At 45.8% G+C, this 14,756-nt stretch overlaps 1 protein-coding gene across 1 annotated transcript; it reads left to right on the top strand.

Moving 5' to 3' along the window:
• Positions 1–5,626: 5,626 nt before the first annotated feature.
• Positions 5,627–12,877, top strand: LOC117052626 (C-type lectin domain family 4 member F-like). Its single transcript, XM_033159594.1, has 4 exons — positions 5,627–5,639; positions 6,719–6,882; positions 11,481–11,584; positions 12,336–12,877. Exons 1-4 carry the CDS (start codon positions 5,627–5,629, stop codon positions 12,499–12,501), a joined length of 447 nt encoding a protein of 148 aa, XP_033015485.1. The 3' UTR covers positions 12,502–12,877.
• The last annotated feature ends 1,879 nt before the right edge of the window (positions 12,878–14,756 follow it).

Raw genomic sequence — 14,756 nt, 5'->3', positions numbered from 1 at the left:
CCTGTCCCTGGGTGGAACTTCCACTGGCCAGAGCCCAGACTTTCCCCAGCTTGTGCCAGTCTTTCCCTGGGGCCTCCATCTCAGCATGTGTCTTGGGGAGGCGAGCACCCTGCAGTGGGAGCATAGTGGTGAGGGAACTTTTGATCGTTGCTCTTTTGAGATTGCTTCGTTATTATTTTTTTTATAAGCCACCCTGAGAATTTTGTCATGGGGGAGCCTACAGAGATCCTTAATAAATCTAAGCACCCTCCCTTGTTTCAACAACTTTAGATATCAGGTTGATGACAGATACCGAAAACCCGCTTCTAGTACCAATGAAAAAACTGAGGGTCAATATGGCAGATGGGCTCAGGAACCCGAAGATCGCTCACACGACTCGTAAGTGGAACAGAAAGGCTGGTTCATTTCTCATTGGTTTAAAAATAGATAACCATTTTTAAAATCTCAGAAGGAAGAAAAGAAAATGGAAGAATCTTCTGGTGTAATCTTAAAGGCACAATCCTCCACATCTGCTGAGACTGCCTGCTGCTTAAAGATTTCTGGATCCAAATTTTTCATTGTCATCCTTAAGGGGCAACATCTTGTACCCGAACCTATGTTAGCCCTGCTGTCAAAAGAAAGCAATATCAATCCAAGTGTCAAAAATAAAGATAGGTAGCCGTGTTGGTCTGCCATAGTCAAAACAAAATATAAAATCAAAAAATTCCTTCCAGTAGCACCTTAGAGACCAACTAAATTTGTTCTTGGTATGAGCTTTCGTGTGCATGCACACTTCTTCAGATACACTGAAACAGAAGTCACCATATAGTGAGAGGGTGGGGAGGGGTATTACTCAGGAGGGTGGTGGGAATGGGGGATTGGCTGATAGGTGTGGAAAACCTGTTGACGACTGTTAACGACTGCAATTGGTCTTACAGGAAAAAGCAAGGGGTGAGATGGCTAAAGATAGCTTTGTCATGTATAATGAGATAAGAATCCAATGTCTTTGTTCAGACCAGGTCTCTCCATGGTTTTAAGTTTGGTGATTAGTTGTAATTCAGCCACTTCTCTTTCCAGTCTATTTCTGAAATTCCTTTGTAATAGGACAGCTACTTTGAGATCTTGTATAGAATGTCCTGGGAAATTGAAGTGTTCTCCTACTGGTTTCTCTGTCTTGTGATTCCTGGTGTCAGATTTATGTCCATTTATCCTTTGGCATAGGGTTTGGCCTGTTTGTCCAATATAGAGAGCTGAAGGGCACTGTTGGCATTTGATTGCATACACAATGTTAGAAGAAGAAGAGAAGAAGAAGAGTTTGGATTTGATATCCCACTTTATCACTACCCGAAGGAGTCTCAAAGCAGCTCACATTCTCCTTTCCCTTCCTCCCCCACAACAAACACTCTGTGAGGTGAGTGGGGCTGAGAGACTTCAGAGAAGTGTGACTAGCCCAAGGTCACCCAGCAACTGCATGTGGAGGAGCGGAGACGCGAACCCGGTTCACCAGATTACAAGTCCGCCACTCTTAACCACTACACCACACTGGCTCTCAAGAATGTGTGTGCAATCAGTCACAAGACAGAGAAACCAGTAGGAGAACACTTCAATCTCCCAGGTTGGAATATGACAAGAGGTTTTTGATTTTATATTTTGTTTCAAAAATAAAGAGTTAGTCTTCTTTCTTATGACAGCAGTGAGACAAGTAGTTGCTTCCAACATGTGTGAAATATAACAGCTATGGAATGCCAAACTCACCATCGGAGGGTGATAAAAGGAAAAACATAGAAAGATGGGTTTGGCTCCCTATGGTCTCAATTTATATCGTTTAGTAACAATAATACAATACTCTCCCTCCCATCTCAGTCACAGAAGCCACTTGGGAGAAATTATCCTAGTGCTTTAAATTGATCTGCACAATGTGGACGTGAGTTTAATCAGTAACAGAAAAGATCTCCCATGGTGACATGTGGGTCAAGGCTTAACACCCGCATTCATCCTGGGAGGGAGCACTTTATGCTTGGTAATTGTTTAAAGATTTTTTTTTTAAAAAAAATCTATAAAGTTTGTAATTTAAAGAAGAAAAGAACAACTTGCTTGCTCCCCTTATCTAATATTCATTCTGGCTTCTATGATAATTTGCAATCCAATTAAATACTATATATATATTGTCGGGGTTCGGGTGCTGGAGCTCCTCGTGCACAAACTTAAGCTGCCCATGCACGAGGTACCAGTAGCGGGGAAAAGCGGCCAGCGTTCCACGTGCTTATGAGCACGGGCGCCGGCCAAGTCTCACAATCTGAAGGAAGCTGAGTAAGACGGAAAATAACTCCGAAGGTGTGTGAGTTCTTGAATGCCTTCTAACTAAAATAATGCCTCGAAAACTAATGGATGCCTCGAAAACCAAAGGACGCCCTGAATCTGAACCATGTAAAGCAAACCAAGGACATTGCGTTGAAATTAAAATTCTTAAAACCTTTACCCCCTTTTCCCCAAATGACGACAGACACTGGATCTTTCTTTTTTGGCTTTGGCAAAACCCGCATAGGCTCGTTTTCTGGCCCTAAGCTAAGTTTCCCTGAGCTCTAAGCCCCTGCGCGCCAATTCTTCCGCGATACTAAATTAATCTAAATTTAAACCGAATATCTTCCGCAATTCTAGCCCTAGGCTAAACCTAAGAAACCTAACTAAGGCTAAACCGAATATCTTCCGCGAACTAAACCTGACTAAAAGCAAAAACCCATCCAACCCAACCAGCCCGCTCCCCAAAATCCCTTAAACTAAACTTGACCTGAACTGAAAGTAAAAGTTCCCAAAAGAATAAAACGTGCCTAAGCGGGGAGCCTCAGCCTTTAATTTGGGAACAGATGTGACATCACGATTGACACTTCAACCAATAAAACCACTGTTGCTGCCCTCCAAAAAGGCGGGAAGCAGATTTAACGTTCATTGATAACTTCAAATGTTGCCGGAACTACAAATAAAAGGCGGATTAATCTTATTGGTAAACCAACTATTCATTCTTACTTTCACTTTTGCTTTCACGCATAAAGATACTAAAAGTAGTTCTCAAAAACCCATTAAAGCAAATGAAACAACCGCGGATCTTTTGACGGATCCACGCAGCGTATTCCGACAATATATATATTATTGTGCGGTAGCACCTTAGAGACCAACTAAGTTTGTTCTGGATATAAGCTTTTGTGTGCAATCCACTGCAGTGTATCTGAAGAAGTGTGCATGCACACGAAAGCTTATACCCAGAACAAACTTAGTTGGTCTCTAAGGTGCTACTGGACATTTTTTTTTAATTTTAGCACTTAATGGTTTTAGTTTTATGAGGAGGGGGAAGGGTTGTGCATTGTTGTTCTTTTTCCGGGGGAAAAATTTGTGGTGTTTTGATTTATATCTGACTTATTGACTCCCTTGGGCACCCTACATTGTGAGATAGGAGGAAAGGGTATTTAAATAAACTAGCAAATGCATCTGTGTATATAGGTTGGTCATAGCAAATAACAAGCTCCTAACTCTAGGAATGTTTTTAGCCATAGCTTTAGCAGAAGAAGTGGCAAAGCTGCCAGCAAAAATAAAACAATCGGAACAGGCCTTCCAAACACGGAAAGCAAAGTACAGTAAGTATCTAAATGTCTAAATACAAATGAATTGAAAAAGATGTTTAAGATAACTTTTATTAAGAACCCAGGGGCCTTACTTTTGGGAATTATGGGACTAGTGTTACCTAAATAATATAAAAATGTATTTATGAATGCGACCACAGCCGCTTGAATGATATTTGCCCAAAGATGGAAAGAAGAAGAAGTTCTGACTGAAGAGGAATGGCAACAGAAACTACTGGACTAGGCAGAAACGGAGAAACTTACTGGAAGAATAAGAAACCAAGATGACAAAAGTTTTTTTTTTTTTTTTTTAATGAATAATGGAAATTGTTTATTGAATATTTTACAAGATTACTGTAAACAGATCGAGACATAAGCAGGGTCAATGTAAAAACGTGCAGTGATATAAAACATACGTTGGATATATTGGATAAATAATGAATAGGTTTAATTCCGAAAGGCAGTAAAAATATAAACGCAAGGAACCGCAGAAAGAGGGGGAGGGGTGTCGAAATATGACACATGTAATAAGTTGCTTTTTAAGGGATTGAAAATGACAAATAAATAAATAAATAAATATCTAAATATTGCACATCTTGAGAATGCAAGGGTGAGCAAATATATGTGAGTTGAAGTTTGTCTGTGACATGCTCTGATTACAGCATGGGAAAATGGCAGCCCGCTAGCTGTCACCAAAATTAAAGAATACCTTAAATGAAAGTTAAATGCTGATAATCAGAGTTTACGGTGGACTCAGTAACCCAACTCTGTTGGGGATTAATAACTACTGTAGAAGACTTGGAACACCCCTATATAGTCTTAAGTCCAGTTTACAGCGATATGTTCTCCCCCATGGGCCTTCTGAGATGTTCAGGAAAGGACCTGTTCCAAGGTCTCATCTGTTTATTTTTTTGTTGCAGGGGTTTTGTTTTGTTTTTGTGTGTGCGTCAGTCTGAATTATGCCGAGACTCTTCTGATACTTGGGGTGTTGCAGCCAGCGAGGTTAGAATATGACGAGAGGAATTTGTTGAACGGGTCAGACAATGGACTTACCTGGCCACTTAAGTGTCCTTATCAGCACCCCAAAAGGATGGGCTGTGCTGCCAGAGCTACAACTAAGTGATAGTGCCCCCCATTAATGGGTGGGTTCCCCCCCGTCCCAATTGTCAGGTGGAGAGAATAACAGGAGCATAGTGTGTGTGGATGAGGAGAAAGCAGACTAGAAGCTAGAGATGCAGAAGAGGCAATAGAATTGTGGACCTGGAAGGGACCACCAGGGTCATCTAGTCCAACCCCCTGCAATGTAGGAATATTTTGCCCAACTTAGGGCTTGAACCCACAACCCTGAGAGTAAGAGCCTCATGCTCTACAGGCCTAGCCGTGTTAGTACTAATGCTGCGAGCCCCTCAGCCTCGTGCTCAGGTTGTATAGATGTGTAAATAAAACTATATGTCATAAAGATAGAGCAGTCTTCGCTAACCTTCATTCCAGGAGATCCAAACCCTGGGTAACTTCTCCCACTCTTCCACCCTTAAATGGTACCTTTCTGCCATCCACCCCATACCGCCAGTTTGTTTCATTCTTCCTTCCTGGTCCTTTCACTTTCACTTTGTCCTCCTTTAACAGCTTCCCTCTCGTAGCTCATTTCTCTCTGTCTCCCGTTTACTACTACCTTGGTTGACAAACAGTCTGGTTTGCAAACACGTCAAACCCGGAAGTGCGTGTCCCGGTTTGCAAACTTTTTTTTGGATTACAACCCATTTTGGGGGGGATCACAAACAATTTTTTTGGTGGGGAGGCCCCATTGGCGAAAGCACGCCTTGGGTTACAACCTGTTTTGGTTTACAAAACATAATCCGGAACAGAGTATGGTTGTAAACCAAGGTGCCACTGTATTAATACCACCAGTGCCTACTTTCAGCTCACTTTCTAATTTCCTTCAACACCTCCTCTTTCCATCCTTGAACGTCTCTGTCTCCCAGCCACCTTTACAGGGAGTGTAGGGAGCTGTTGGTGCTGGCTTGGTCCAGACAATGAGAGCAGCAGGTGAGTGAGGAGGCACTGGGCAGACTGTGGCATTGAGGTCCACCTAGGAGTGGTCCAAGTTCTACTGGTGGCCCCCGGCGCACAGTTTGAGAAGCCTTGTCCTAAGAGCACCAGGGAGACATTCTTCACCAATCTCAGCACCCTTCCTGGCCTACAGAACCTCTTCCAATGCAGAGGGTTCCATCATCCACCCTAACCTCAGATATTGTGATGATAAACAGTCTTGCTTATTAAAATCTACTCACTTGATCCCTTGCAATGGAAACACTATTGATATAATTCCAGTTACAGGTAGGTAGCCGTGTTGGTCTGCCATAGTTGAAACAAAATAAAATAATCCCCCCCCCCTTCCAGTAGCACCTTAGAGACCAACTAAGTTTGTTCTTGGTATGAGCTTTCGTGTGCATGCACACTTGGTGGTATCTGAAGAAGTGTGCATGCACACGAAAGCTTATACCCAGAACAAACTTAGTTGATCTCTAAGGTGCTACTGGACAATTTTTTTAATTTTAGCACTTAATGGTTTTAGTTTTATGAGGAGGGGGAAGGGTTGTGCATTGTTGTTCTTTTTCCGGGGAAAAAATTTATGGTGTTTTGTTTTATATCTGACTTATTGACTCCCTTGGGCACCCTACATTGTGAGATAGGAGGAAAGGGTATTTAAATAAACTAGCATATCTCATTGTGTCTGTTTTATCCACGGACTGAGAGGAGATACGATAGCCACCTTCAGATATCTGAAGGGGTATCACATGGAAGAGGGAGCATGCTTGCTTTCCCATGTTCTGGAGGGTAGGACTCAAACCCAGGGCTTCAAGTTACAAGAAAGGAGATTCTGACTAACCATCAGGAAGAACTTTCTGACAGTAAGAGCTGTTAGAAAGTGGAACAGTCTCCCTTGGGAGGTGGTGGACTCTCCTGCCTTGGAGGTTGGATGGCCATTTGTCCAGGATGCATTGCAGGGGGTTGGACTAGATGACCCTTGGTGTCCCTTCCAACTCTACAACTCTATGATTCTATGAATGAATAAACCAAGATGTCAAAAGCTAGCTATTTGACAGCCTTTCTTTTCCTCACAGGACAACTCTTCAAGAAAGGCAAACCGAAGACTGCTGGTGGCTGGGATTTTTTTGGGAAGAGTTTCTACTACATTTCAAATGAGGAGAAGACATGGCATGATGCTGAGAGCTTCTGCCTGACCAGAGACTCCCACCTGGCCTCCATCCTAAGTGACGAAGAGCAGGTCTTATATGTTTCTTCCCCCCCCCACCCCCTGATATTTGGGATTCAAAGTGCTCCCTCCTCCCTGGTGCCTTGTATTGTTCTGTCCAGCCCTGTTGTTCTTACTTTCACATGCAAATATTTCACAGTGCGACCCCTTGCATCGTCTGCGCTTTATTTATAATGCTTGAATGCTAACCCATAACGTAGAGCTTGCTTTACATTTCAGTTATTTTTTACTTGATGGAAGACATGGGACCAGTGCTCCCCCCCCCCTAAAAAATGTTGAGGGGTACTCTCATTTTCCTACTCATACTGAAATACTGCCCTTCAACAAGGCCTAACTTAGATTCACAAAATGTTTAGGGGTATGCGTACCCCCCAGAAAAAAGTACTGCACGAAACTATTAAAACAAGAAATGTATCTATTTAAATACAATACCACCCCCCCAAGAAGCCCAGAAACAAAACAGAACACCCCCAGAGGTTCAAAAATAGAGGCGGTGTTGGGTGTCTGGATGGCACCTTGGGTGGGCAGGCATAGGGGCGTAGGAAGGGGTGGTGGTGGGGGCGGTCTGCCATGGGTGTCATCCCTGAGGGGTGTGTGTGGCAAAATCCCCCCCCCCCGGGCAGATCGCCGCAGCACTGATTGCATCCCCCAGCAGATCACCCACCCCATGGGCGGATCGCCCCACTCCTGGGTGCCCGGCATGTGTGCCGCTCTGGATGCCCGAGCGGCTAGCTCTGCTGCTGGGCAGGCATGCACCCCAGAGTGGTATGGGCATCCAGTAGGCATAGCTGTGGTGTGCCCCTGCCTGCCCATGGCCCATGGCGGATGCAACAAGCATGCTCTCCTGCCAGGCCCATGCCACTTTGGGATGCTCTAGGGCTGTGTGAGGAGAATGTAACATGCACACACCCAGAACTGGAAGGCCAAGGTATTTCACATTTGGCAACCAAGGAGCCCATTTGGTTATAGATAGTACAGGAGTAAAGGTAAAGGTAAAGGGACCCCTCACCATTAGGTCCAGTCGCGGGCGACTCTGGGGTTGCGGCGATCATCTCACTTTATTGGCCGAGGGAGCCGGCGTACAGTTTCCGCGTCATGTGGCCAGCATGACTAAGCCGCTTCTGGCGAACCAGAGCAGCGCACGGAAACGCTGTTTACCTTCCCGCTGGAGCGGTAACTATTTATCTACTTGCACTCTGACATGCTTTCGGACTGCTAGGTGGGCAGGAGCTGGGACCGAGCAACGGGAGCTCACCTTGTCACGGGGATTCGAACCGCCGACCTTCTGATCGGCAAGCCCTGGGCTCTGTGGTTTAACCGACAGAGCTACCCGCGTCCCAGAACAGGAGTAGATGAGTCTTAAAAGGCTACAATGTTTGACCAAACTCAGCCTCCCAGAGCAAAACATACATCAGGAGGCTTAGTTTGGTCCGAATCGTTTTTACACTTCCAGTGTTAATGTTAAACACATTGCTAAATACACGGGTGGCGCTGTGGTCTAAACCACAGGACCTAGGGCTTGCCGACCGGAAGGTCAGTGGTTTGAATCCCTGCGACGGGGTGAGCTCCCGTTGCTCGGTCCCAGCTCCTGCCCACCTAGCAGTTCGAAAGCACGTCAAAGTGCAATTAGATAAATAGGTACCACTCTTGCGGGAAAATAAATGGCAATTCTGTGCACTGCTCTGGTTTGCCAGAAGTGGCTTAGTCCTGCTGGCCACATGACCCAGAAGCTGTCTGCGGACAAACGCCGGCTCCCTTGGCCTATGGAGCGAGATGAGCGCCGCAACCCCAGAGACGTCTGGGACTGGACCTCACGGTCAGGGGTACCTACATTGCTTCTGGTAAATGAGTCCCCCAAACCACCATTTCTCCAATGAAAATAGGGACATCCCATTCCATAAAGATAATTTTCCTATTCATACCCCTCCCATGTGACTGAGTTGCCCCAGCCACTCGTCAGCTTTCAAGAAATATAAAAGCATTTGTTGCTGTTGTTCAGTCGTGTCCGACTCTTCGTGACCCCATGGACCAGAGCACGCCAGGCATAAAAACATTAAAAACATTAAAAACTCTTCCCTATACAGCGGTACCTCGAGTTACAAACGCCTCAAGTTACAAACGCTTCAGGTTACAAACTCCCCTAACCTGGTAGAGTTACCTTGAGTTGAGAACTTTGCCCCAGGATGAGAATGGAAATTGTGTGCTGGCAGTGCAGCGGCAGCAAAAGGCCCCATTAGCGAAAGCTTGCCTCTAGTTAAGAAGAAGAAGAAGAAGAGGAGTTTGGATTTGATATCCCGCTTTATCCCTACCCGAAGGAGTCTCAAAGTGGCTAACCTTCTCCTTTCCCTTCCTCCCCCACCAGAAACCCTCTGTGAGGTGAGTGGGGCTGAGAGACTTCAGAGAAGTGTGACTAGCCCAAGGTCACCCAGCAGCTGCATGTGGAGGAGTGGAGATACGAACCCGTTTCCCCAGATTACAAGTCTGCCGCTCTTAACCACTACACCACATTGGCTCTCCAGTGGCTCTATATTTGGGGGGGAAGAACATGAACGAATTCCTATGCCCCACAAATAGCCCAGAGATGCATTTTAACAGTTTCAGGTTAAGAACGGACCTCCGGAACGAATTAAGTTCATAACTAGAGGTACCACTGTATAGCATTGCCTTCAGACGGCTTGAGAGTCAAATAGCTCCATGCCCTCCAACATTTCTCCCATGAAAACAGGGGAAAGTGGGACATTGTGGGATCAAATCAGAAACCAGGACAGCTTCTCTAAATCAGGGACGTCCCTGGAAAATAGGGACACTTGGAAGGTCTGTAGTCACTAGAGGGCTGTGAAAATTTGTGTCCTGGGCTTTTAAGAGTAATCTACCCATATACCAGGTGTCAGCAACCCTTTTCAGCCATGGGCTGGTCCACTGTCCCTCAGATCTTGTGGTGGGCCAGACTATATTTTGGGGGGGAAACGAACAAATTCCTATGCCCACAAATAACCCAGAGATGCATTTTAAATAAAAGGACACATTCTACTCATGTAAAAACACGCTGATTTCCAGACCGTCTGTGGGCTGGATTGTGAAGGCGATTGGGCCGCATCCAGCCCACAGGCCTTAGGTTGCCTACCCCTGCCATACACTATGTGAAACCAAAGGGGTATATTGGTTGCCAGATGTGATTGTTTTTTTCCAGCTCTCCTACCCCATTAAGACAGCTGCTACCCAAACAGCCTCCCTTACCTTCATGGTTCTCAAAGGGGCAGTAGCACTTCTGAAGATGTTACTTTTAAGGCTGTTCCAGGAAGTTGAAGTAAGTTAATGGCTTGTTACCTGAAAATTCCTGAGGGCAGCTTGCCGCCTTTAGGAGGCTCAATTGTCTTGGAGAATTGCAAATGGAGGACAAGGAGGTAGCAGATGGCAAACGGCTCTCACTTCCTACCTGGGTAGATGGTCTGTTCTTATTCCCTCTCCCCTATGAGTGGCGGTGGGGACAGAATTAATGCAGTATCTGCGCAGTGGGTTTCAGATTGTGTCCTCAAAAACCTTGGAGTTCCATGCAGGGCCGTCTCATCCATAGGGGCTAGTGGCACGGGGCGCCGGGGTGTCGGGCCCCCCAGGAGCGCCCCCGCGAGCCCGCCGGCATACCGGGCGCCCCCTCCCCAACCCGTCCCCGCCCCCACAGGCGAGCTGTCGGCCGGGCGCTCACACGCCGGTGCCGCAGCCGCCCATGCCGCTCCTGGGCGGGCTGCGAGCCGGCTGCCCTCGCCTCCCGTCCCGGGAGCACTGGAAGGGCGCGCAGAGCCCCGCACCGCTCCAGCGCCACGCCCCTCATCCCCCGTTCGCCCACCCCCCTCCCGAGGGGCGGCAAGCGCGGGAGGGAGGTGGCGGAGAGGCGGCACGCCGGGGGCTCCGGAGGGATCGCCGCGCCATGGTGGCCGATCTCCTTAAGACGGCCCTGGTTCCATGGCAACTTAGGAGAGGGCTCTCAGCTGGAAGATGAAAAATAGGCATTTGTGAAAATCACTTGTCCACCGCTACTGAAATTCCTTGCACAAGAAAATGTCAGGCAAATTCTCCAGCATGTTCTCACTTAACGTAGGGTGAAATTAAACAGGTTTCTGGCAAGAGAGGTTGAGGTGATTCCTGAAGTGTGTTATTTATGCAATTCAGATTGCTTTGCCAACATGCACAGTACTGTATTGGCCCGAATATAAGCCTCATGCAAATATAACCCGCACCTTTAAAATTCATGGAAGGGGGGGGAAGCAATACCCAAATATCAGCCGCTCCCTTAAAATTCCGCACGCACTGACACCCGTTCCGTTTTACCGCATGTCTGTTTCAGCAGCGACATCGTAAAAGCCAATTTTAGTAAGGCCGCATATTTAGCTTTTCGTGGTCGGAATTGGGGGTGGGGGGAGTGCGACTTATATTGGGACCAATACATAGCTGTCAACTTTTCCTTTTTCTTGCGAGGAATCCTATTCGGAATAAGGGAATTTCCCTTAAAAAAGGGGGAAAGTTGACAGCTATGGGCCAATATGCTTCAGTATGCTTCAGTAGCTGCTGAGTTTGGGCATTTTGTCATGTGAGGTTGTTCCTTCCTCCTGCAGAACTTCCTCACCTCTCAGCTCAGTGATCCTACCTGGATCGGCCTTACAGATGAAAACGAGGAAGGCAACTGGAAATGGACTGATGGATCCAGAACTAAAGCACAGTGAGTCTTCTAGAGTTTGCTGAAGTTCAAAAGTGGTGCTGGACCCACCACCCCTTTCTCCTCCTCATTCTTCTGCTTCGATAGACCTAGCTTCTCCACGCCTCTCCAGTTTAATGGAAGTCTTTCCTCCTTTTTGTGGGAATGTTAAGGGATGTGGGGGAGGATATATTGTTTAAGATATCCTGTCCCAACTTGTGTTTACAAGTTCTATAATATCTGCAGAGTTAACATTCCCTTTTTAGCACACACACACACACACACACAGCGGATAGCTTGCACAGACTCGCTAGAGTCATTAGAAATATTATCCTGGTGTCTTCCCCTTTTTAATCCCTCTTTTAATAAGACACTACACAGTCTTCAGTAAAGTATAAAACGTTTACTCACAAGAAATCATCTGTTCACACAAAGGACCCCAGAGGCAGACTTAAAAGTTACTAAACATACTAAACCTTATGGCAGAAAGTCCCCCTTTTCTTCTCTTGGCCTAGAGCCAAGGGTGCATCTTAGTAATGCTGCTGTTAAGATGGCAATGAGAGAGAGAAGACTGAAGAGACAAAATGGAGGCCCGGCCTGTGGTTCTTCAAGGAGAGGCTGCACCCATCTCAAGTTACATACAAGGGAGTTTTGTCTCAGTCCAGGAAGGCAGGAAGTTCCGGCTGGGGGACTGAGACAACCCTTATGTCTACTCTAGCAAAAGTTGTGTTTGACTGCTCCTGTCCTTTTTTACATCCCACACTTTTGCCCCCAGGTATTGGTCTCTTGGCAACCCCAGCTACTCAGAGCACGAGGGGGCACTGGAGAAAGACTGCACATCCATTGTGCCTTCATCTGGCGGATATAACTGGAATGATGACTACTGCCACGAACTACATAAATGGGTGTGTAAGGAGAACATAGACACTGAAGAACCATAGAGTTGGAAAACACTGGGCCAATACCTTATTGAAGGCAGAATGGTTTTCATTCCATTGTTCAACTCCAGGAGAAGTCTGCTTAGCCACAGAACAAACAAAAACATCCAGTTCCACCCAAGCCTTGTTCTTTGTGCTCCCTGAAACAAAGAGAGTTTGAGAGGTTGTTTGCTATTATCCATTGGTTAGAGAGATTTGTGTCCCAGGTGATGGGTGCCTAGCGGAAGGGTTGCCATTTTCCTTCAGGGCAGAATTAATAGCGGCTGCTGTTGTATCAAGGCAGATCCTTGGGATGGGAGTAGCTGCCCTTGGCAGAGCTCTTAAAGGAAGGAAACTCATGTCCTGGATTAAAGATGGCAGCTCTGTTGCGGTTAGCAAACAGGCCTTTTCATTTCTTTCACCGCACCTGCCAGTTATGTCTTCCAAGAGAGGGGAGGACGTGAAATAACCAAATTACAGCCTTCTGACAACTGCAGGATAGCATGTGCCCAGAACCCATTTACCTCCTGCCACTGTTCCTGAAGAGGTTTAGAAAGGAAAGTGCATGGTGGAGAGTCTGTTCTGATTGTGACTTCCCTAACGCATGCATTAAAAGGAAGAAAGAAAAAAGATTTAAGACACTAAAAAAGTGCCCCAGTTAATAAAACAGCAGATAGCAGGCTTGTCTTAAGAATGGTGTTCCTTTTAAAAACAGAACAAACAAAAACCATTGCATGCAGGTTGGCATGCCTATTTTAAGATAGGCTTGCTCTGAGACACATGTGTAATAAATAGTGGAAATCAAACCTTTTCTCTGGGGGTGCTCAAGGGTTCGCAGCATCAGGACGCGCCCCCCCCCCCATTTAAAAGTGTGGCCCTTACTGTAACAACTAAATGCTGAGTACAGGCAACTTTTTTCTTCTTTTTCTTTTTTAAACTAAATGTTATTAAGAGTTTATAAAGAGAAATACAAAACTTAATCTCAAATATCTTTTTTATCCAACATTAATCTAAGAAAGATAAAAAACATGATGAAAAAAAGGAAAAAAAGAGAAGAAAAAAGAGATTGAAAAGAGTTTTTAAGAGGCAATAGAAAAAAAATACAGTTCAGGAGACTTCCGGTTCGGCTCCGAGGTTTCTCCGTCGCTGTGAGGGAGGGGGGAGTCACATCTGCGCTGCGACCCCCCAGAAGAACTCCAGGAAGGGCGTCCTGGAGGCGTGGGATCCGGCGGGCACCCAGTGCACCTCCCCTGCTCCCCGGTAAGCTCCAGTAAGGGCTGCCGAGAGCGAGCGGGGTAGAAGGCGTGGGTGCTGAGGATTAAAGCACTACCCTCGCAGCGAGAAGTAGCGGCCGCTGGCAGAAAGAGCGCTCAATTTCTCCAGAATCTGGACTGTATTTGGACTTCGTGAGTACCAATTTACTAAAAAGGATATAAAATAATTAGGCTCGGGAAGGGACTTAAAAACTGAGGTCGGTCCCTGACAGTTGAAATAGAAAGAATAGTGCAACATTGTATCCGAGGCTGCTGTCAAAGTGTAAAAACAAGGAAGACTTCTGAAACCGTTCCCTCAAAAAAGGGGGGATGGATTTTGGATTTATTTTGGACTGAAATTTGACTTTGAAAAAGCATTACTCTTTCTTTCCGGAGGTCTTGAAAGGTTTGGCAAGAAACAAAAGGAAAATGGCTGCGGATGCAGCATAACAGAATTGTTTGGACTACAAAGTTGTTTTTCGACCTTGAATAAGGGAAAATGGTCAGTGGATTTTCAGGAAAAGACTTTGGAGCTTTTGCAACAGATGGTGAAGAAAGAGGAGCAGATGGATCAAGCGGTGAGATCTTCAAATTTGACTTTGCAGAATTTAGGATTGGACATAGATATTGAAAGTGTGGAAGTGACAATACCAGCCCCAGGAGTAATTGGGGAGGAGAAAGAGGAAGAGGAAAAACCAGCCAGAGACTCCCTGGTAACTAAAAAAGGAAGAAGCAGTGTTGATGTCGATGCAAAAGGAATGTTTCAAAAAGAGGAAGATGTTGAAAATGGAAGTGACAATGGAAGCTTTATATCGCAAAAAAAAGAGGTGCAACCATTTTGGTATGCACTCTGTCATGAGAATGACACGTGGAAGATTTCTTTGCAAGAGATAAGACGAAAACAGAAGATAGCATGTTTTAACTTTTGCGTTCAGGTTTTTAGGAGGGTTGGAGTGGGCTAAAATGGACATGTTTTTTGTTATCTTTCTCTTTATATGGTTAAGACGGACGGATCTGGTTGCTGGT

The sequence above is a fragment of the Lacerta agilis genome, chromosome 9 (genome assembly GCF_009819535.1).
Source record: "Lacerta agilis isolate rLacAgi1 chromosome 9, rLacAgi1.pri, whole genome shotgun sequence".
NCBI lineage: Eukaryota > Metazoa > Chordata > Lepidosauria > Squamata > Lacertidae > Lacerta > Lacerta agilis.
This window is presented reverse-complemented; position numbering and strand designations above follow the sequence as displayed.

Bases quoted from the DNA above. Each gene is read 5' to 3' on its own strand.
- LOC117052626 (XM_033159594.1), top strand. The intron at 6,883-11,480 runs GTCTTATATGTT...TTCCTCCTGCAG, and splicing joins TCCTAAGTGACGAAGAGCAG to AACTTCCTCACCTCTCAGCT. The intron at 11,585-12,335 runs GTGAGTCTTCTA...TTTTGCCCCCAG, and splicing joins GGATCCAGAACTAAAGCACA to GTATTGGTCTCTTGGCAACC.